The 16,165-nt window shown below is 43.4% G+C and overlaps 1 protein-coding gene across 1 annotated transcript in view; it reads left to right on the top strand.

The window, feature by feature from the left end:
* The window catches only part of LOC127007002 (WD repeat-containing protein 62-like), a 94,831-nt gene that overhangs the window by 45,383 nt on the left and 33,283 nt on the right, over positions 1-16,165 (top strand). Inside the window, exon 3 of the mRNA XM_050877475.1 lies at positions 938-1,151. Coding sequence (XP_050733432.1) covers positions 938-1,151 — 214 coding nt within the window. The remainder of the gene's footprint in view (positions 1-937; positions 1,152-16,165) is intronic.

The following is a 16,165-nucleotide window of genomic DNA, read 5'->3' as shown; positions in this document are numbered from 1 at the left end:
GGAGAGGAGAGGAGAGTGAAGAGGAGAGGAGAAGAGATGAGTGGAGAGGAAAGAAGGAAGTGGATGCTGCTAAACCAATATCACCTTCAGTACATCGTGCAGAAATATATATGAAAGTACGAGTTAACTCTTGCATTAGGAGGAGTACTATACACAGGGGTACTGTTTAGATCTGTTTTATTGCTTTGAAAAGGAGATTTATTTAGTTTTTATTACAGCAAAGGAGTCAGTTCAAGGGCGTAAAAAAAATATTAAAGAAAAAAGCCCGCTACTTACTGCTCTTAAAACGCTGATTAATCTCCTTCAGAACACTTAGAAATCCATGTGAAAGCACGGGTTAACTCTTGCAATAGACTCTTTTTTTTTATATCATTGCCAAGCACACGAATACTCCTTTTTTGACTTACTGCTTTCAGAATTATATAAAAAAAGCCGCTAAATTCCCTTAAGAACCTTCAATATAACTCATTTTTTTATATCATTGCCATGCACACGAATACTCCTTTTTTGACTTATTGCTTTCAGAATTATATAAAAAAAGGCCGCTAAATTCCCTTAAGAACCTTCAGTATAGCTCAGATATTTATGAAAGCACAGGTGAGCTCTTGCATCAGAAAGTTAAAAAAAAAACTTTCCCTTTCATTTGCGTTCACATGATTTATTTTATTCATGTATGCGTATGTGTACGTATATATGTGTTTCCTTGCAGATGTACAGTGGTGTTTGCATGTGTTTGCGTAATGTATGTGTTTATGTATCCCTTTCAGATGTACGATAGTGGTTTTATGTGTATGTATAATGTGTCTATGTGTCCCTTTAAGATGTACGGTGGTGTTTGCATGTGTTTGCGTAATGTATGCTTATGTATCCCTTTCAGATGTACGATAGTGGCTTTATGTGTATGTGTAATGTATATGTATCTGTCTCCCCTTTGCAGATGTACCGTGGTGCTGCTCAACTCCCGCAAGAACCGTCAGTACCACGTGCAGAACGCCTCCAGGAAGACCGTCACCTGCGTCGCCTTCTCCCCGTGCGGCCGATACCTGGCGACGGGCGAATGTGGCCACCAACCTTCCGTTCGCGTGTGGGACCTCGCGGACCGGACCCAGATGGCGGAGTTCCAGGGACACAAGTACGGCGTCTCCTGCGTGGTGAGTGTTCGGGAAGGGTTTTTTGTGGGTGGGGGTGTTGTTTGTGTGTGTGTGTGTGTGTGTTTTACAACTAAGACAGCTCAAGGGCACACACAAAAAAGGAAACAATAATAAAAAAAAAAGCCCGCTACTCGCTGCTCCTACAAAAAAGAATCAAAAGAAGTGGCCGAAAGAGAGGTCAGTTTCGGGAGGAGATGGGTGAGGTGACGTTTCTGGTTGTTGTTGTTGTTGTTGTTGTTGTTGTTGTGATAAGTTCGTCCAGTTGAAAGTTTTTGGTAGTCTTTTTTTTTTTTTTTTTTTTCTTTGTCGAGGTTGTGTTTGTGTTTGTTTGTTTGTTTGTTTGTTGTTCTCGTTTTGTTGGTAAGTTGATGATCTCGTTCTGGTTCCTTCTTCTTCTTCTTCTTCTTCTTCTTCTTCTTCTAACTTCCTCCTGTTTCAAATTTTCTTAGTATTATTATTTTTTCTTTCTCATCAGTTTCTTCTTCTTCTTCTTCTTCTTCTTCTTCAGATAATTTCCTCCTGTTTCAAATTTTCTTAGTACTAATTTATTTTTCTTTCTCATTGCAATTCTTCTTTTCTCTCCTTCTTTCTTCCTATTTATTTATTTTTCTCTTCATTTGCCTCTTCTTCCTTCCTTCTCCTCCTCCTCCTCCTCCTCCTCCTCCTCCTCCTCCTCCTAATGGTGTGTCGTATCTTATGTGGTGACTCATTGGTACTTTGTGTGTGTGTGTGTGTGTGTGTGTGTCCTCATTCTTGGTTACTTTGTTTCAGTGTTCTTTTTTTATCTTTCTTTGTCTACTTTTTCTCTCTGTCCTCCTTTTCCTCCTCCTCCTCTTCTTCCTCCTCCTCTTTCTCTTAATCGTCATCCCCCTCTTCCTCTTCCTCCTAATTTTCGTGTTTCTTATTTCTCTTCTTCGTTCTTCTGTTCCTTCTTTCCTCCCTCCTCTCTTCTCCCTTCTCCTCCTCCTCCTCCTCCTCCTCCTCCTCCTCTTCCTCTTCCTCTTCCTCCTAATTTTCGTGTTTCTTATTTCTTTTCTTCGTTCTTCTGTTCCTTCTTTCCTCCCTCCTCTCTTCTCCCTTCTCCTCCTCCTCCTCCTCCTCCTCTTCTTCCTCCTCCTCCTCTTTCTCTTAATCGTCATCCCCCTCTTCCTCTTCCTCCTAATTTTCGTGTTTCTTATTTCTCATCTTCGTTCTTCTGTTCCTTCTTTCCTCCCTCATCCTCCTCCTCCTCCTCCTCCTCCTCCTCCTCCTCCTCCTCTTCTTCTCCTCCTGTCCCTCTCGGCTACGTCATTTTTAGCACCTTGTCAATATTTTTTTTGTGTATGCCATTGTAAAAACATTGGTCATATTTACTCTCCTATATTCCTCCATTCCTCCTTTATCTCCCTTCTTCTTCTTCGACTTTTTCATCAACCAATCCATTCCTCCTTTTCCTCTTCCTCTTCCTCTTCTTTCTCCTCCTTCCCTCTTCTCTTCTTCCTCATTTGACTTTTTTTCCCTTCCTTTCTTTCCTTCATATACCTTTTCCTTCGCCTTCCTTCCTTCCTTCCTTCTCCTCGCTTTTTCCTTCATTATGCTTCCTTCATCTTCTTCCCTTCTTGCACTTCTCATCTCCTTTCTTCTTTATCTCTGTCTTCCCCTTCTACCTCCTTCGTGTCTTCCTCTCCTTCTTTTTCCTCCTTTTATCTTCGTTTTCTCCGTCTCTTTCTTCCTCCCTCCTCCTTCCACCTCTTTCTTTCTTCTTTCTCCTCTCCCTCCACTCCTCCCTCCACTTCTTCCTTCTCTCACCTCCTTCCTCCTTCTTCCTCTATTCTATTGTATCCACTTTATATTCTCTATTCTTTCCTCCACACCTCTTCTCTTACCTCCTCTTAACTCTTCTCTCCTCTCCCTTCTCCTCCTCTCCCTTCCTCAGTGGGGGGTGGCCAGGGCGTGACTTGTCTCCTCTTATGGGAATGGAATGAACGGAGGAGGAAGAGGAGGAGGAGGAGGAAGAACCATTTGTAAGTTCGTCCATTCGACCTTGTTGGGTACAGTATCACACCTTATTAAATCTCTCTCTCTCTCTCTCTCTGTTATTTACGCTATTTACTGCTTTATCTGTTTATTTATTTGTCTATCTATCTATCTATCTATCTATCTATCTATTTATCTATCTAACCTCCATCTTCAAACCACCATCACCACCACCACCACCAACAACAACAACAACAACAACACCTCTTCCACTCCTTTCATCTCTCACCTCCTTCCTCTCTTCTATTTTATCCACACTATCTTTCTTTATTCTCCCTCTCCTCCCACCTCTCCTCAACACCAACACCACCCACAACAACCCCCGCTAGTCATTCCTGTCCTGCCCCGTTAAAAAAGCTGATCCAGTGAAGGACGAAGACCAAGACCAGTCAGTGTTCGGCTCCTGCGGCTCTGTGGTCTGGGCGGGGACATGACGAGGGGCAGGTATTGGGCTGGGAATCTTGCTACCTTAGATTGGGGAAAGGGAAGGTAAATGAGTTGGTGGTGGTGGTGAAGGAAAAGACAGAGAAAGAAAAGAAAAGGAAAGAAAAGATGATGGTGGTGTTAGGAAGGGAAGAGGAGGGAAAGGGAAGGTAAATGAGATGGTGGTGGGTTGAAGGAAAAGGCAGAGAAAGAAAAGAAAGGGGAAAGAGAAGATGATGGTGGTGTTAGGAAGGGAAGAGGAGGGAAAGGGAAGGTAAATGAGTTTGTGGTGGGTTGAAGGAAAAGACAGAGAAAAGAAAAGAAAAGGAAAGAAAAGATGATGGTGGTGTTAGGAAGGGAACAGGAGGGAAAGGGAATGTAAATGAGTTTGTGGTGGGTTGAAGGAAAAGACAGAGAAAAGAAAAGAAAAGGAAAGAAAAGATGATGGTGGTGTTAGGAAGGGAACAGGAGGGAAAGGGAAGGTAAATGAGTTGGTGGTGGGTTGAAGGAAAAGGCAGAGAAAGAAAAGAAAAGGAAAGAAAAGATGATGGTGGTGTTAGGAAGGGAAGAGGAGGGAAAGGGAAGGTAAATGAGTTGGTGGTGGGTTGAAGGAAAAGACAGAAAGAAAAGAAAGGGGAAAGAGAAGAGGTGGTGGGCTGAGTCGAAAGACTAATCACAAATGTTACGTTCTGGCAATGGTTTGGACATGCTGGGTTGAGCCGCTCTAAAGGTGAACTTGACTTAACTTCGCTTAATGGCTTTGCTAAGGGATAGGATGAAGATGGACTTTGGACTAATGGACGTTGGACTTGGACCTTACTTGACTTGTATGGAAGGGGGCGTGGCTCTCTACCTCTTCCTCGGCTCCCCTCCCCTCTCAAAGGAAGGGGTAGTGGAGATTTAGGAGTCCTGTCAAAGGGGATGAGTCTGGCGGAGTTAAAGGTGGAACGTGGCAGGGTGTAGGGGAGATAAGAGCGTCCTGGCAGAGTGTGGAGGTGTAGCAGGGGTAGAGGCAGGGTGTAAGGAGGTGTAAGCGATTTAACAGAGTGTGTGGACCTGGGAGAAGTAATTGTATTGAGCACCGTTGCCAGATTATCGTACTCAGAGCATAGTATTTACCGGTTTCTGACGCCTAACTATTGCCAAGAAACATCAGGAATTAACTATTTTAACGATAACTATAAATGAATCTCCTTATTAGGGTCCACGAGACAGTTTTTGGGTCGGAAGTCGGTAAATATAAGAGGCTGAGTAAGACAATCTGGCAACGATGGTGTGGACCTGGGAGAAGTAATATTAGGACTTCGCAGGGCTAACGAAAGGGGAGTCTTGGCAGGGATATAGGCGTGCCAGAGTGTAGGGAAGATGTTGAAGTCATGTCAGGGAGATGCAGGCGTGACAAAGGAGCTATACCCAATTCACGTTAACATGGCACACAAGCCCCGCCCCTTTTCCCATTTAAGTGCGTATCATTGGCTAGTCCACAATGAAGCCACGCCCACCGGTCAGTCTAGGCTGCACGTGTGAGTGGTGGATGATGGGGAAAGTTCAATCATAGTGGGCGGTACTTATTTTCCAACTCCGACTGCATATGTTATTGATAGACACTGGGGAGAGTTAAAACTGCACGGTACTTATTTCCCAATCCAGACTTTATATACATGTGATAAGTTGATGCATGGGAGAGTTAAAACTGCACGGTACTTATTTCCCAATCCAGACTTTATATACATGTGATAAGTTGATGCATGGGAGAGTTAAAATTGGACGGTACTTATTTTCCAGCTCGGGCAGAACGTGTGATTGGTAGATGCTGGAGAATGTTAAAACTGCACGGTACTTATTTTCCAACCCAGACGGCTTGTGGGCGGGATTTATTTTCCAACTTAACGTGAATGGAGTTTTATAAGGTTTAGGATTCTGCGTAGGCTGGTCGGGCGTGGTGGTGTGAGCTTCCCCTTCTACCCCTCCACTCTACAGCCACCCACCCACCCCACTCACGCTATCAAACCCACCCCACACACGCCGCCCACACCGCGCCCTCTCTGTGACAGGCGCTGGGATATATTTCCACGCGAGCCATTTGTTTGTATGAAGCTTTGGTGGGGGTGGTTAGGAGTGGAAGGAGGAGGGGAAGAGGATAGAAAGAAGAGGAAAAGGAAGGGAAGGGAAGGGAAAGAAAAGGAAAGGAAAGGAAAGGAAAGGAAAGGGAAGGAAGGTAAGGTAAGGAAGGGAGAGGAAAGGAATGGAACTGGAAGGAAGGGAGAGAAAAGGGAAGGGAAGGAGAGGAGAAAAGGGGAGAGGAGAAGAAAGGAAAAGCAAAGAAAGTAAAGTAAAAGAAAAGAAAGGAAAGGAAAGGGAAAAGAAGGGAAGGGAATGAAAGATAAATAGTGCAGGTGATTGGAAGAAGGTGAAGGGAAGGGAAGAGAAGAAGAGGAAAGAAATGGAGTGATGTTGAAGAAGAAAATAAAAGTGTGTTTGGAGAGAAAAAAGGAATAAGGAAGAGAAACAAGGAGAAGGTGGAAGGGAAGGAAAGGGATGAAAAGGGTGGAGGAAAAAAAAGAAAAGCAGGACCTGGCATGACCCCAATCTAACTCCTCCTCCTCCTCCTCCTCCTCCTCCTCCTCCTCCTCCTCTGCAAGGGTCAGGTGTGTCTTGTTTTCACTAATTAATTAAACCACCGATTGTCCTCTGTGTGTGTGTGTGTGTGTGTGTGTGTGTGTGTGTGTGTGTGTGTGTGTTTGGAATGGTTCGTTTATGGTTGTTTTTTTCCTCTTTAATGATTTGCTTTTTCAGACTTTATTGTTCCTCTTTTTCAAGCTTTATTTTTTTTATGTTTCAAGCTTTATTTTCCTCTTATTTTTCTTCTTTCCCTTTTTATTTTGATTTATTTTTACTCTATTTTTACTTTTTCCTCTTTTTCCTCTTTTTCTATTTACTTTTCTTTATTTTTCGTTTATTTTCCTCCTGTTTTTCCTCTATTTTTCATTATTTTTAGTTATTTTCTTTTTCTTTATTTTCTTTTTTTCCCGCTATTTTTTCTTTATTTTTCATCTTTAATGGTGTGCTATATCAAACCTATTTTATCTATCATTCCGTTATCTATCATTCCGTTATCTATCATTCCGTTATCTATTATTTCGTTATCTATCATTCCGTTATCTATCATTCCGTTATCTATCATTCCGTTATCTATCATTCCGTTATCTATTATTTCGTTATCTACCATTCCGTTATCTATTATTCCGTTATCTATCATTCCGTTATCTATCATTCAATTATCTATCATTCCGTTATCTATTATTTCGTTATCTATTTCGTTCTATTTCGTTATCTATTTCGTTATGTAGGCCACGCAGACAGTTTTTTTGGGGGTGTCTGTCCGGCTGGGTATGACGTCACTCCGCTATTACACGCGCCTGATCGCTTCTAAACACGTGACAGGAGCATCTAATCATCTCATAACAGGTGTCGGGACTGTCATGGCTGGCTAACACGGTCATTGCCTGCTGATGGGGAAGCCTGGCCTTGTTCACATCCCGTGCTATGCTGTGATGATGTGGCGAGATGTGTTATGTGCCGAAGTTCTTAAGTTATTTTTTTTATTTATCTATTTATTTATTGTACAGTTAAGGAAGCAACTCAAGGGCAAACAGAAATGAAAACAAAAGGGCCAGCTAAGCACTACTCCTTTAATTGCCGTTGAATGTTGCCTTTGAGACCAGTAAGGTATAGGAGGACTTTGCGGACCTGTTAGAAAGAAAATGGGAAATGGCGTTAGGGGGAGGATGTCTTTCTTATCTGGTAACTCTAGGTAACAAAACCACATTATTAAACGAAACTCGCAAACTCCGACGACTTCAAACTTAACCTAACCTAACCTAACCTAACCTAACCCCATCAAAAACAGCAAGTCAACATAGTAGGTATAATTTAACCTCATCAAGAGAGTAGCGATTTTGTTTTCGAGTACGTTGGATGAGAGAAATTGGTCTGCTGGTGAAGAGGGAGAGAAGAGAAAGGGGGTAAAAGAGGGAAGAAGAGATGGAGTTGGTAGAGGTTGACGAGGAAGAGGATAGGAAAAGGAAAAAGAAGGAAGAAGAGGAGGAGGAGAAGCAATATATCAGAACAACGCGCAAGTATTATCTCACATTAGTCTACTTCATTTCATCATAAACCTTCTAAGAAACAACAAAACCAAAGCAACACTCCAGGCGTCGCGTCATACCCTCACTCACACACACAGCCACTGACCGCTGGAGTCGTTAACATGTAAACCACCACCAGCAAGTCCTCTTTGGGCGGTGAGGCATCCGTGTGTCGCGAACCGCATGTCAGCAAAGGAAGGATCTGTTCACTTCGATGCTGAACTCGTAACAGCGATCGGACGCGTCGGTAAGGAGGCATTGACTTCACCATATTAACCCGGTAGCAGCGACGGGCCAAATTTGTGCCATGATATAAACCCCCCAAAATAGATGATGCATAAACTGATCACAAATGCGTTGATATATATTATGAAATGGTTTGTGTGAGTGATGATTTTTTTCTAATTTTTCTTGCTTAGAGGGGCCTTTAAGAAACATGATCCCCGCAGCTACCAGGTTAAAAGTGGTCTCCGTATTGAGCTTCAGGAAACGCCGATGTAAAGACTGATTCATCTTCCCGCCTCTTTCCCAACGGTGCCATATTGTCGTACCCAATCTCTTGTACCTGTTTTCCGATTCTCGACTCAAAAACTGTCTCCTGCACCCCGTTACCTAGATTCATGTATAGTTATCGTTGAAATGGTTGATTATTGCCGTGTGGTTTTGCAATAGTGGGCCAGAAACCGAAAAATACGATGTTGTGAGTACGATAATCTGTCAACGGAGCTCTTGCCTCGCCTCACCTGACACTAGACGGAACAGATAACGTAAAACTAGTTGGGTATGTTCACCTATCTATATGCATCACGCCAGTTATGATACGATGCCAAGACTCATTCATCTCCCCGCCTCCTCAACGGACATTAGACGAAACAGATAACCAAAAACAAGTTGGATATGTTGATTATGTTCACCAATCTACGCATCACACCAGTTAAGTTCCGTTGCAAAGACTGAATCACCACCCCGCCTTTTGCCTCGCCTCATCTGACACTAGACTGAACAGATGACCTAAAACTAGTTGGGTATGTTTACCTATCTATATGCATCAGTCACGCCAGTTAAGTTCCGTTGCAAAGACTGAATCACCACCCCGCCTTTTGCCTCGCCTCATCTGACACTAGACTGAACAGATGACCTAAAACTAGTTGGGTATGTTTACCTATCTATATGCATCAGTCACGCCAGTTAAGTTCCGTTGCAATGACTGAATCACCACCCCGCCTTTTGCCTCGCCTCGCCTGACACTACAGATAACCTAAAACAAATTGGGTATGTTCACCACTCTGTGCCCATCACTCCACTTAAGACTCGTGCTTGAAATAAAATAAATAGAGGAATCCATGCTTAAAAAAAAAAGGAAAATTGAGCTGAGGATCCGTGCTTGAAAAAAAAAGGATAAAAAGAAGAAGAAAACGGGAATTGAGCTTAGCCTTGAAAGTTTTTGAAGAGGAAGTAAACCTGAGTAAATAACTAAAAAAAAAGAAAAACAAATAAGAATGAAGTTTTATCTTGTACGTTTGTTAAGAGGAAATGAGAAACAGGAAAAAAAAGAAACACCCCATTAGAGTTTGCGTCACCCACCGACACCCACACACCCACACCCCCACCCACCCCCACCCCCACCCCCACCCACACACCCACACCCACCCGTTCCAAGACCTTGAGTGGGCGTGCTAGTGTATTAGTATTCTCTTATTAATGAAGGGACGTGCGTCATCGTATTGTACCGGCTAGAAGAGAGAGAGAGAGAGAGAGAGAGAGAGAGAGAGAGAGAGAGAGAGAGAGAGAGAGAGAGAGAGAGAGAGAGAGAGAGAGAGAGAGAGAGAGAGAATCATAGTTGCTTGTACCGCCTCCAGATGCCACTCACGTCCTTGTCCGTCTCCGCTGCTTGACATTCGCCTGATGTAAACACTCGATAGACTAGACCAACAACAGTAGTGGAAGGAAAGGGAAGGAAGGGAGAGGAAAGGGAAGGGTAGGAGAGGAGAAAAGAGGAGAGGAGAGGAAAGGAAAGAGAAGGGAAGGGAAGGAGAGGAGAGAAAAGGAAAAGAAAAGAAAGGAAACGAAACGAAAGGAAAGGGAAAGGAAGGGAAGTAAGGGAGAGGAAAGGAAAGGAAATGGAAGGAAAGGAAAGGGAAGGGAAGGAAGAGAGAGGAAAGGGAAGGGAAGTAAGGGAGAGGAAAGGAAAGGAAAGGGAAGGAATAGAGAGGAAAGGGTAGGGAAAGGAATTGAATTGAAGGAGAGGAGATGAGAAAAGGGGAGAGGAGAGGAAAAGAAAGGAAAGGAAAGGAAAGGAAAGGAAAGGGAAGGGAAGGGAAGGGAAAGGAAAGGGAAGGGAATGAAATGAAAGACTAAAAGTACAGATGATGGGAAGAAGGTGAAGGGAAGAGAACAGGAGGATGCGAGATGGTTAAAAAAAATGTGTTAAAGAAAAAAAAATATTATACGTAGGAGATTAAATGGTTGAAGTTAAGTCAGAATCTTCCCCCGAAATTGACCTCTCTTTTGGCCACTCTTCTGAACTTTTTTTTTTATATATGAGCAGTGAATAGCTGTTTTATTTTCTCGTTATTATTATTTTTTGTTGCTGTTGAGCACCTTCCTTGACTGTTAAAAGAAATTAGAATGAATATAATTGTTTTTATCCTAAGAGAACACAGAAATTGGCGTTCAAACAGTAAAAAAATTAAAAAAACATTAGACTATCAGATGAATATTTGAGAAAAGCGACACCTGATTAAAAAGAAAGAAATACAGAGTCTATAATAGAGTAGAATATTACGCTAGTATGAAAAAAATTAAGTGAGATTTGAAGATAAAGAAATGAGTATAAGAGAGAGAGAGAGAGAGAGAGAGAGAGAGAGAGAGAGAGAGAGAGAGAGAGAGAGAGAGAGAGAGAGAGAGAGAGAGAGAGAGAGAGAGAGAGAGAGAGAGAGAGAGAGAGAGAGAGAGAGAGAGAGAGAGAGAGAGAGAGAGAGAGAGAGAGAGAGAGAGAGAGAGAGAGAGAGAGAGAGAGAGAGAGAGAGAGAGAGAGAGAGAGAATAAGCATATCCATTAACATTAAAGTCTGCATAATCGCCCTTGGCATCAGAGGCTTGATAATTTAAAAGACAAGGACAAAAAATAAAAAAAGACTAAACTAAATTAAAGATCAGATAGTTCTCTCTCTCTCTCTCTCTCTCTCTCTCTCTCTCATTAAATAAAGTTCATTGACAAGACATTCAGAGAGGGAGGGAGGAAAGACTGGAGGAAGGGAGGAAAGACTGGAGGAAAGGAGGGAGGAAAATGGTGGTGATGGTGGTGGTGGAGGTGAAGGTGGAGGGGGAACGTTTGCGTGTCTTCCTGCAGTGGTGGTGGAGGTAATGCGTGTGGAGGAGGAGGAGGAGGAGGAGGAGGAGGAGGAGGAAGAAACGTGACAGTAATGGAAAAGGAAGAAGGCGACGTGTTGTTAATGGTGGAGGAGGAGGAGGAAGTGGAAGAAGAGGAAGAGGAGGAGGAGGAGGAGGAGGAGGAAGGGGAAATGTGGTAATGGTGGAAGTTGTGGAAGGAAACATGAAGGGGGTAGTGAAAGAGGAGGAGGAGGAAGAGGAAGAGGAGGAGGTGGAGGAGGAGGAGGAGGAGGAATGGTGATAGTGCATGGTGGAAGCAGAGGAGGGAAGTGTGGTGATGGTGGTGGTGGTGTAGGTGGAGATGGAGGGGAGGGGAGGGGAAGAGAGAGTAGGGAGGGCAGAGGAGAAGAGGGGAAGGGAAGAGGAGGGCAGAGGAGAAGAGGGGAAGGGAAGAGGGAGGAGAGGAGGAAGGGGAAGGGGAGGGGAAGGAAGGAGAGGGGAAGGGAAGAGGAGGGTAAAGGAGGAGAGGGGAAGGGAAGGGGAGGGGAGGGGAGGGGAAGGGAGGAGAGGGGAGGGGAAATAAGGGGAGGAGGGGGGGCGGTTGAGGAAGACGAGGTCCCCCACGCCCTCTCATTATCAACAAACCTCCTCCTCCTCCTCCTCCTCCTCCTCCTCCTCTTCTTCTTCATGGGACAGGTGGCGGTTTGGTGAGGCGGGGCGGGGCGGGGCGGGGCGGAAGGATCCACTTAAAAGGGGGTAGGGGGGAAGGGGTAGGTTGCAGGTAATAAGTGAAGGTAACTTTGGTGGTGGAAATGGGAGGGGGAGGAGGAGGAAGGGGAGGGTGGGGGGAAGATGTGGGGTGAATGAAAGGAAGGGGGGGGGGCTGTTGGTGGATAGGGAAGGGTGGGAAGGGGAGGAAAGGGAGGGTGTGAGGTGGAGAAGGGAGGGAGGGAGGTGGATAGGGGATAGGGGAAGGATGGGAGGGGGGAAGAAAGGGAGAATAAAAGGAGAGGGAGAAGGGGTAAGGAAGGGGGAGGGAGAGAGAGAAAAGGGGGTAGGGGAAGGGGAGGGGTGATTATGGAAGGGATAAGAAAGGAAGGGGAGAATGGGGTGTAGGGTGATGGGGAAGAGAGGGGGGGGAAGATGGAGGGATAAGAAGGGAAGGGGAGAGGGGGAGAGGGAGGGACAAGGAAGGACGGGAGGGGGGGGAGGGGTGTAGGTAGATGGGAGAGGGAGGGATAAGAAAGGAGGGGAGGGGGGAGGTGGATGAGGGGTGACAACCTTTTTCTTGGCGACCTTCACCTTGCTGTTGATTACCTCCCAGCACACCTGTATACCCCCCGCCCCTCCCCTCTCTCTCTTACCTGTCTTCTGCATTCACCTTCCTCTCACCTTACCTCCGTGGACTTCATTGCCTGTCCTTACCCAATCTGTGACTCCTCTATTTCCTTCAATTTCCTAAACCCTCAACTTATATAATCACCTGTTTATTCAATTCTCCTTCATCTAACTTTTCTTTGCACGGTTTTTTCCTGTTTCCTTCCTCCTTGTTTCTTCAATTCTCCTTCACCTAACTTTTCTTTGCACGGTTTTTTCCTGTTTCCTTCTTCCTTGTTTCTTCAATTCTCCTTTACTTAACTTTTCTTTGCACGGTTTTTTCCTGTTTCCTTCTTCCTTGTTTCTTCAATTCTCCTTCATCTAACTTTTCTTTGCACGGTTTTTTCCTGTTTCCTTCTTCCTTGTTTCTTCAATTCTCCTTTATCTAACTCTTCTTTGCACGGTTTTTTCCTGTTTCCTTCTTCCTTGTTTCTTCAATTCTCCTTCATCTAACTCTTCTTTGCACGGGTTTTCCTGTTTCCTTCTTCCTTGTTTCTTCAATTCTCCTTCATCTAACTTTTCTTTGCACGGTTTTTTCCTGTTTCCTTCTTCCTTGTTTCTTCAATTCTCCTTTATCTAACTCTTCTTTGCACGGGTTTTCCCTCTTTCCTTCTTCCTTGTTTCTTCAATTCTCCTTTACTTAACTTTTGTTTGGACTGTTTTTTCCTGTTTCCTTCTTCCTTGTTTCTTCAATTCTCCTTCATCTAACTCTTCTTTGCACGGGTTTTCCCTCTTTCCTTCTTCCTTGTTTCTTCAATTCTCCTTTATCTAACTCTTCTTTGCACGGGTTTTCCCTCTTTCCTTCTTCCTTGTTTCTTCAATTCTCCTTTATCTAACTCTTCTTTGCACGGGTTTTCCCTCTTTCCTTCTTCCTTGTTTCTTCAATTCTCCTTTACCTAACTCTTATTTGCAAGGTTTTCCTCATTCCTTCAACTTCCGCCCTTATAGTTTCCTTCTTTCTTTCTCTTTCTCATCCTTCAAGTTCCTACCACCCCAACTCTTTCCTAGTCACGTTCCCCTAATTTTCCTTTAACTAACTTATTTTACGCGTTTTTCCCCTTCTTCCTTCCCTATTTCACTATTTCTTCCTTCCCTACTCCAATATTCCTTCTTCCTTCCCTACTCCAATATTCCTTCTTCCTTCCCTATTTCACTATTCCTTCCTTCTGTTCCCCACCACCTCGTTCCTCCAGTTTCCCTTCAGCCACCCTTCGTTTCTTTGTGCCGGCGGTCCAATGCTCCCGTCGGCTACATTGAGGGCAGTTGCGGCGGCGTGACCCCTGCCCTCTGGTGGTGGCGCGGGGCGGTTAGTTTTTAAGTGACGCCTGTATCCCTTCCTGCTGTACTTGGCTCATGCTTTCCCGGCTCCCCTCGCTGCTCCACTTGACAGAATTTGCTTTTAGTGTTGATGTTAAGAGGTTGGGTGTTATATGTTAGGTTAGGTTAGGTTAGGAGATTCGGCCTCTTGGTAATGACAGTAAAAGGAGAGACAGAAGTTTGATAAAAGAGAAAATGTGTGAATGAAAGGGATATGCTACGGACGGAATTCGTTTAAAGTGTTGTTCATAAGAGATTGGATAAGAGAAAGATAAACAGCGGAAAAAAGTTAAGGATGTGATTACGAAGAGAAACTGACCGAGAAAGATGCGAAGATGAGGAAAGAAAATAAAATACACTTGAAAAAAGAAAGATGGATGATAAAAAAATACAAAAATATATATAAAAGCGAAATAGTACATGGAAATAAAGAGATTGAAAGGTGGGAATGAGAGAAAAGGAAGAGAGAAAGATAAAAAGATGAGAAAAGGAAATGAAATATACAAGAAAAAAAGATAAATAATAAAAAAATGAAAAAATATACATAAAAAAGCGAAATACATGGAAATAAAGAGATTGAAAGGTGGGAATGAGAGAAAAGGAAGAGAGAAAGATAAAAAGATGAGAAAAGGAAATGAAATATACAAGAAAAAAAGATAAATAAAAAAAATGAAAAAATATACATAAAAAAGCGAAATACATGGAAATAAAGAGATTGAAAGGTGGGAATGAGAGAAAAGGAAGAAAGAAAGATAAAAATATGAGAAAAGAAAAGAAAATACACTTGAAATTAAAGAAAGATAAATAATAAAAAATACAAAAAATATATAAAAAACTAAAATACGTGTAAATACAGAGATTGAAAAATGGGAATGAGAGAAAAGGAAGAAGACGAACAAGTGGAAAGGAAACAAACAACTAAAAGAACATTGAAAAGAAGAGAAGAAGAAGAGGAGGAAGAGGAGGAGGAGGAGGAGGAGGAATGGAGTAAATAGGAAGAGAAATAGGAGAAGGAGAGTCTAGCAAAATCTGACCATCACCCATTGTACAGAAAGACGGAATGTTGAGAGTGGACTTATATGGTGAGGAGAGAGGGGAGAGATGGGAGGTGGAGGAGGAGGGAGAAGGAAGGTGGAGGAGGAGAGAGAGAGGAGGGAGGATGCTGGTAGAGCTGGTTGATTTAGGTGGAAGTGATCGCTTAAGTAGAAATAGTAGTAGTAGTAGTAGTAGTAGTAGTAGTAGTAGTTATTGATGTTGTTAAAGATGTTTTGTAGAAGATGGAAGGAAAGGAAGAAGAGAATAGGGAAGAGGTTGTTTTTGTTGTTGTTGTTGTTTTATATGTCAAGAAAAATTACCTGAGGCCTAATTCGCACCTGTTTTGTATACCTGTGTGTGTGTGTGTGTATGTGTGTGTGTGTGTGTGTGTGTGTGTGTGTACGCCCGCCCGCCCGCCGGAGGACAAGCCCCGCAGGGTGAACGGGTCACATCCGGTGTTGGGTGACTGCTTCCTTCACCACCACCACCACCACCATCACCACCACTATCACCTCCAACATCATTACCACCACCACCATCACCACTGTCATCACCACTATCATCACCACCACCACCATCACCACTAACACCTCCACCACTATCACCACCACCACCACCACCACTATCACCCTCACCACCACTATCACCACCATCATCACTATCACCACCATCATCACTATCACCACCATCATCACCATCACCACCACCACCACCACCACCACCACCACCCACCCCTCCATTTGTCACGCTTCTACAAGACTTCAAATTCCTTTCTCTCAACATTTTATCCTAATTTCCACGTCTTTAAGTGCGTTAATAATATTCATGTAAGGAGTCATTTTACAAGAGCAAGAACCAAAAAGGGAAAGAAAGGGAAGGATAGGAATGGATAGGTAAGGAAAGGGAGGAAGGGATAGGGATGAGGATGAGAAGGAAGGGAAAGGAAAGAATAAGTAAGGAAAAGAATGAAAGGAATAACCGATGAGAAGGAAATGAAAGATGAAAATAAGGAAAAGGAGAGGAGGAGGATAGGTAAGGAGAATAATGGATAGGAACGATGATAAAGAGGAGGATGAGGACAAGGATGAAGAAGGAAAAAAAAAGGAAAAGGGAAAATAATAACCGATGAGAAGGGAATGAAAGATGAAAAAAAAGGAAAAGGAGAGGAGGAGGATAGGGGAGGAAAGTGATGGATAGGAACGATGATAAAGAGGAGGATAAGGAAAATGATGAAAAAGGAAAAAAAAGAAAAGGGAAAAGAATGAGAGAAAACCCGAAGTGAAGAATGATAACAAGGAAAAAGAGGAAAAATGAGGAAGGGTAAGGAAAACAAAGAAAGGAAAAGCCAACGAAAAGAAGGTTAAGG

Source organism: Eriocheir sinensis, chromosome 34 (assembly GCF_024679095.1).
Source record: "Eriocheir sinensis breed Jianghai 21 chromosome 34, ASM2467909v1, whole genome shotgun sequence".
Lineage (NCBI taxonomy): Eukaryota > Metazoa > Arthropoda > Malacostraca > Decapoda > Varunidae > Eriocheir > Eriocheir sinensis.
The sequence above is the reverse complement of the archived record's forward strand: the minus strand, read 5'-3'. Positions and strand labels throughout refer to the sequence as shown.